The sequence below is a fragment of the Cucumis melo genome, chromosome 4 (assembly GCF_025177605.1).
Source record: "Cucumis melo cultivar AY chromosome 4, USDA_Cmelo_AY_1.0, whole genome shotgun sequence".
NCBI classification, from domain to species: Eukaryota; Viridiplantae; Streptophyta; class Magnoliopsida; order Cucurbitales; family Cucurbitaceae; genus Cucumis; species Cucumis melo.
In genome coordinates, this window is record NC_066860.1 from 13,664,721 (window position 1) to 13,671,104 (window position 6,384).

Genomic DNA, 6,384 nt, shown 5'->3' on the forward strand with positions numbered 1-6,384 from the left:
CTAAGGATATAAATGAGATTTTGAAAAAAAATTAAAGGATATAGGTTTAGTGTTGTTTACTTGTCTTCTGCATTTGTACCGACACATGATGCTACAACCAAATTTGTAAACAAAAAATAAAATTGAGTGACGAGCTGAGGTTGATTAATCTAATTGCTTCCCAAAGTTGCATTGTGTCATTACTTTTATGGTTATGATTACCACTATTGCTACTGTTTAAAAAAATTATGAATTTACTATTACCGTTGTGATCATGGTTTGACCTTTAGGGGTAAAGGTGGATAGCGACAATAGTAAATTTAACAAAATTCCTAATATTAGATAAACGCAATCAAAAGCAATTCAATTACATTTGAGATTGTTACCTATTAGGATTGATCTACCAATGAAATTTTCTCATATGGTACCTTTTTCATGATGGTTAATTCATAGTCTCTTTCTCATCATTTCTCATTTGAACTAATAAAATCATTGGGTAAATGTAATAGATAACACCAAGTGTATTGCAACTTTTTGAAGGACTTGTATTCTTTTAATAGTATAACCTATCACCGATAAACTCGAGAAATAGATTTAAAATTAGGATGGAATTATGCGAGAAATCTGGTCAGTTTCCATTACTTCAGGTGAGTTGAAATTCCAAAAGTTACATAAGTTTGATTTGAGGGAATTAACTTAATCATACAGAATGAGAGAGAGAAGCTTTTCCATTTATTGATTTTTCTGTTGTTGTACAATATTATGAGGGGAGGTATAGAATAGATTTTGATGCATAAGATACAAGGAAAATAATTTGTTTAAAAAAAAATTAAAAATACTTGACCAAAGCTGTTTTTATCTAAAGGGCTCAACAGGCGCAGACTCTTCAAGGAAAGTTGCAGCCTCAAAGCATTCGACAGCTTCTCCTAATGAAGATTTGGTTCCTTCAGATTTGTAGAAAAGGCCAAGATTGTACCACGCACTGTGGTTCGTCTGGTCCAGCCGTAGAGCATCCATCAAAAAACTGCGAATGACGGGATGCGATTGGTGGCCCAGATGTCTGATTACCACCGCCGACGACACCAAGCTAGGGACATGAATCGGATCAATCTCCAGAGCAGCCATAAAACCTTTGAGAGCTTCTTTATACAACCCTTTTGCTTCATAAAGCATACCTGTTGAAGATTATTACAAAGAATTTCAAACACCACCCCTCAGATGACCATACAAGAAACTTTGATGAAACGTATTGCAGTGATCTTCAAACTTGTGTGTATCTCGTATTACTTATAATCGATGGCATCTATTACACAATAGGAAGTTAAATGAACTAGAACAATTTGCAGGCAAAACTTCAAAACCATCCATTCGAAAGAAAAGAAAATTAAAGCTAACTGTGAAGTAATAAGGACACAGTTATCTCATATTATGAATTACCTGTGATATGACATCTAGACGCCGAATAAGAAGAGATGGCCTTTGACTTTGATAGGCATGCCTCGGCGTCGTGCCACTGTGAGAGCCTTATGTAGACGAGAGCTAGATCATGCCACACTTCCAGTTGTAATCTTCCAGCATAATTTCTGCTGCTCTGTCAAAGTGATGTGTACCAACAATGATTAAACAGCAGCAATGTTGAATGATAGATTCAAAACAAGCTTAAGTAGTTTATTCACATGCAAATCAATGTTCAAATAACTATGAATGAAAACCATTTTCAACGATAAGATTTGAACTGATAGAAACAGACCTTTAGTAGCTTCTTATCTCCCAAATTGAAACTTTTACTCTGAACTTGAAAAAAAGCGAGTAATTGACTATAAGTCTCAATAGCACCTTTAAACTCATCCTGTGCAATTAAAATCTTTGCTTTTGTTTGAAGCAACTCGGCTTGATCCCATTTCCCTGTCTGATCCAGAGCTGCATTTATAATGCTTTTGCTATCTGTATATCGTTTTTGGGCAGAGAGAATCCTAGCCAGTAGTAACCAAGTTCTAATATTAGATCCACCTTCTAGCTTGAGACACTTTTTTGCATAATGAAGTGCTGAATCTAACTTCCTCTCGTTGGCATATTCAAGGCTCAAATGATAGAGAACATTAGGGTCAGTCATTCGAGTCTTCTTCCGTGCAGCTTCCAAGGCTTCTATCGCCTCAGATTGTCTAGTAAACTTCTCAGAATCTGCAGTGGCAGATTTAGAATATACAGACAGTGAGACACCCAACAAACAATTGGCAACACCTTCCAATTGATCACATTCATGATCCAAGTTTTGAAGAGCTCTATGAGCAAAACTCGTTCCCTCTTCAGCGAGGTCACAGTTCTCTCCACAAATCTTTGACGCCATCAATAAAGCTGGAAGCGATTTAGGATCCTCATGACTACCCAACAGTTTTCTCAACAGATTCAAAGCAGTCAAGTTTTCACCTGCACCATAATAACAAAGAGCTAAAGCATAATACAGTTCTTGTCGATGTAGAATCCCAGGAGGCAATTCCTCTATTTGACCTGCTAGAGCCCTTGTATCCCCTGATATTATTAAAGCAAAAGAGAGATGATCCAAGATTGATGGATCCCAATCAATCCTTTTAAGAACAACTTTTCTAAGTAGTATCATAAGTAAGAGAATAGCTTCTTCAATATTGTTTTTCGGTACAAATGAGCTGTCCATTTGGGACCGGAGATTCGGAGGGCAAGCTTCACTTCCACTATGCAGAAGAAAAATGGCGAACTCTTTCTGAATACGAGCAGTGGTTCCCACATCAAGGTTCCACTGATGAAGAAGTGCTCGCCGGTATGAAAGGATCGCTTCTTGAGAAGCATCAGCTAGCTTCCATAACTCGGGTAGCAGCTCCACAGCCTTTGTAACTGTCTCCTGCAATTTACAATCAGCACCAAAGTTTTCAGGCAAGCCTTGGGGAAATGAAGATTCAAGTATGTCCAGAATAACTTTGCAAGATTGAGCAGCTTCTGCAAGAATAATGAAAAATGAAGATCAGCTACACATAAATGTTCTTAATCAAAGAAACCACTCAAGCACCACCTTTTCCCTTTTTTGTGAGCAATCCCGAAAAAGGAAAATCACACTGAATTTATATTCCAACCAAGACTCAACACCAGAGTTGTAAGGCATTTCATAAAACAACTCACATTAAAGAGGTTGACAAAAGAAATAGATTCCCAAAACTAAGAAACAGTACCTCCGAACCTCCCAAGGCCTTCCAATGATTTTGCTTTGAGAAGGATGGCTTCCAAGAGTAAACTGACGGCATGCATAGACATTGGCGGGGCAGTAAAATTTTGTGATCGTTTCCGTGGACGATCTCCTCTCCTAGCTATGGAGATCATTATCTTACTAGTTATAGCAGTGATATCTATTCCTTCAAATACATGAAGAGCAGCTTCAATATTTCCTTTTTGATATTCATATCTTCCCAGCAATGCTCTTGCTTCCTTCAAACAATAGGCATAAATTAATTGCAACCCTTTTCCCTCCAAACTAAAAAAAGCTAGATATACTAAAAAACATCAGTATTATGATTCCTCGAACCTAATAAACACCTCGATCCAAATCACACCAATTTTCCTTTTTCCTAACTCTGTTCTATTTCAAAAGCAGCAATCTTTGCGATACATATCAGACAGAGACAAAATAAAGTAGATTGACAGAAGAAAGAGTAGTTAGCTTATGAGTTGTTTCATTTCAATTTATCTTCACGATTCTCATATAAACTACTATAAATTTTTCTCGCTAAACTTCATTCTTGTAAAAATAATGCCTTCAGGCTGATAATCATTGACAACTGACCAAAAACTCATACAGGCAGAGATTAATCTGCATTCAATATTAATGAAAAAACATCTTGATCAGAAAGAAAGCTTGCTTATGTCACTCTACTATCTTGCTTCTTCTGGATTGTGACAATCAATCTTCAGAAATTAGTTTATAAATGAGACAATAAACCAAGAAAGATGCCTTGCAATCTAGAAAGCTCAAGGATTCTAACCTCATAATTCAAACAACCACTCTCGCGAAGAGAAGACTCAGCTTCTTCTATATTGCCAATTTCTGGCTTGTTGATGATCTCACCAGTCCGTGAAGAGCGTCCACTTCCTGAATTCTCGAAAGCCGAAGGTGATGCTGGAATCATATTATCTCCAGCTTTTTTCTCACCAGAACATAAACACTTCATTATCTTCCTTATATTCTTCCCTTTTCCAGTGCTCCTCCCACTCTTAATCTTAACGTCACTCTTCATATTGTTCGACCGCAGCCAGATATCTTCAAACATAAAAAACCACCCACCATCAAATATAAGTTAAAACCTTCATAAATTACTCCAACTTCTATTTGAAATCTATCAGCCCCACTTGCTTAAACCACAGAACACAAACATTTCATCAATGTCCAAATTAAGAGGAATTGAATTCAGGATGAATAACAAATAGCAAAATCATTTCAAGCAACAGAGAGCTCCTGACTTAAATTTTCAAAACCCTAAACATGGAGTTCCTGAACTTCATCAAGTATTCTAAAACCCCACGTTAAAAATCAACACAGTCTCAATCAAGCAAAACCCATCAAAGAAAAACCAAAAGAAACAAAGAATTGACGATGGGGAAATTGAGAAATTGGGAAGAACCCAGAAGCCAGAACAAGATACAGAGAGCAAAAATAAACAGAGAAATAAAGGGTAAAGAGTATGAAGAACAAGCACCTTTCGATTTCCCAAAAGTAAAAGAAGAGCGAGGGAAAGAAAAATCCAGAAACAGCAATACCCATCACTTGAATTCTGTTCAACAATCAATTAAGACCTCTTTAGAATCGTTTTGAAATTAAAAACAAAAACCCACAAAAGCAGATGAAAGCTTGAACAATCTTTTACTTTATTGGTATGACTTTCTCTCTCTCTCTTTTTCCTTTTATTTCTGCTTTTACCAGACAACTCTGAGATTTGCTTTCGGATGAAAACAAGGAACCAAAGGAAAAGAGAAGGAAAAAAGAATTGAAAATGAAGAAAACAGAATCCTAGAGAAGACGATCTTTGGCTTTTGTTTTTGTGGGGAGGGGGGGGGGGGATTAGAATATAATTTAGAAATTGAGGGAATTTTATTTTATTAAATGAAAAAGAAAGGGAAATATAGAAATATGGGACCCACACTCGTAACTTACCACGTTGTCTGAGGTTTAACTTTTGCCACGTGGCATCCATCTTATGGGTTTTTGCGCTACGCGCCGGCGGTAAACCGTTAATCAACTGTACTGTCAGAGACTGTTTTTTTTTCTTTTTTTTAATTATTTAATTAAAAAATTTAAAATTAAAGGAAAATAATCAAATTTTTATGTTAGTTTGTATCATTTTGTACACAAAGTTTCAATTCTTCAGTCAAATTTTAACTTTAAACTTAAATTTTAGTTTTAATCAAACTTTTTAACCACATTCTTTGACTAACATTTAAATAGTTCTCTCACATTTATATAATTAATTTATAGGTCTACCATATGAAGATTCTTTTTCTTAATAAGAAATAATGTTAGAGATTTTTTTATTAATGAATGTTGAGAATGTTATTCACCTATTATTTTGTGCATCAATCAATTTTTTTTTTTTTTGCATGCAGAATTTTATTATTGAAATTTATGAGTTTAAAAATAATTTTATTTTTTTTTATGTTAAAATCAGTAAGAAGTGAATAAGATTAAACTAAACCAAATATCTAAAATTTGCATCGCTCCTAAGTTTTGGGGTCAAAATTTGATGAAATGGAACGATTACAGTCCAAACTAATACATGTAACAACTGTAGGATCAAAATTGGTATTTTTTTAAAGTTGGAATATTAATTTAGTTCATTTATGATTTTTGAAGGGAATTTTTTTAAAATAATTTTGAAAATAAATTATATTTTATACAAAAATTACTAAAAAAATCAACTTTTGTTTTTAATTTATTTAATTTTATTTCCAAAAATATTTAAATTAAATTATACAAAAATATAAGAGTTTTTTGAAAAATATAACAAAGTAACAAAATATTTACACCGAAACAATTCTAGAAAATGAAAAAATTCTTCAAGCCCGCCATAGAAAATACCAAAAATGCTCCGTCAACTATGCACGTATTATATTTGGTAACGTGTGTAATATATTTGGTACAGTTTTGATAGCAGTTTTTATGGTATTGGAAAAGCATGCTTCAATGGCGTTTTAAATAAGATTGAAAAAAAAAAATACTATAAAAGAATTTTTGTAATGTTTTATAAACGTTATTCTAGCCGATATTATTGATAGATGTTAACTTTAATTCAATATTATGAATGTTTCGTTATGTTAAAAAAAAAAGTATAATCAAAAGTTTTTATAGCAATATAAAAAAGGTTCCATATAAATTTTTGATACGTTATT

The 6,384-nt window shown here is 33.9% G+C and overlaps 1 protein-coding gene across 2 annotated transcripts; it reads right to left on the reverse strand.

Moving 5' to 3' along the window:
- Nucleotides 1-689: 689 nt before the first annotated feature.
- LOC103489858 (protein NPGR2) lies at nt 690-5,080 on the reverse strand. Of its 2 annotated transcripts, XM_008449181.3 has the most exons (7): nt 4,866-5,080; nt 4,698-4,772; nt 3,987-4,261; nt 3,180-3,432; nt 1,730-2,949; nt 1,417-1,570; nt 690-1,154 (listed from the first exon to the last, which is right to left on the reverse strand). In XM_008449181.3, exons 3-7 carry the CDS (start codon nt 4,236-4,238, stop codon nt 835-837), a joined length of 2,199 nt encoding a protein of 732 aa, XP_008447403.2. In that variant the 5' UTR covers nt 4,239-4,261; nt 4,698-4,772; nt 4,866-5,080; the 3' UTR covers nt 690-834. The 2 variants fall into 2 exon arrangements, with proteins under 2 accessions (XP_008447403.2, XP_008447404.2); XM_008449182.3 differs by lacking the exon at nt 690-1,154 and having other exon boundaries at nt 1,418-1,565; nt 4,866-5,039.
- Nucleotides 5,081-6,384: the final 1,304 nt, after the last annotated feature.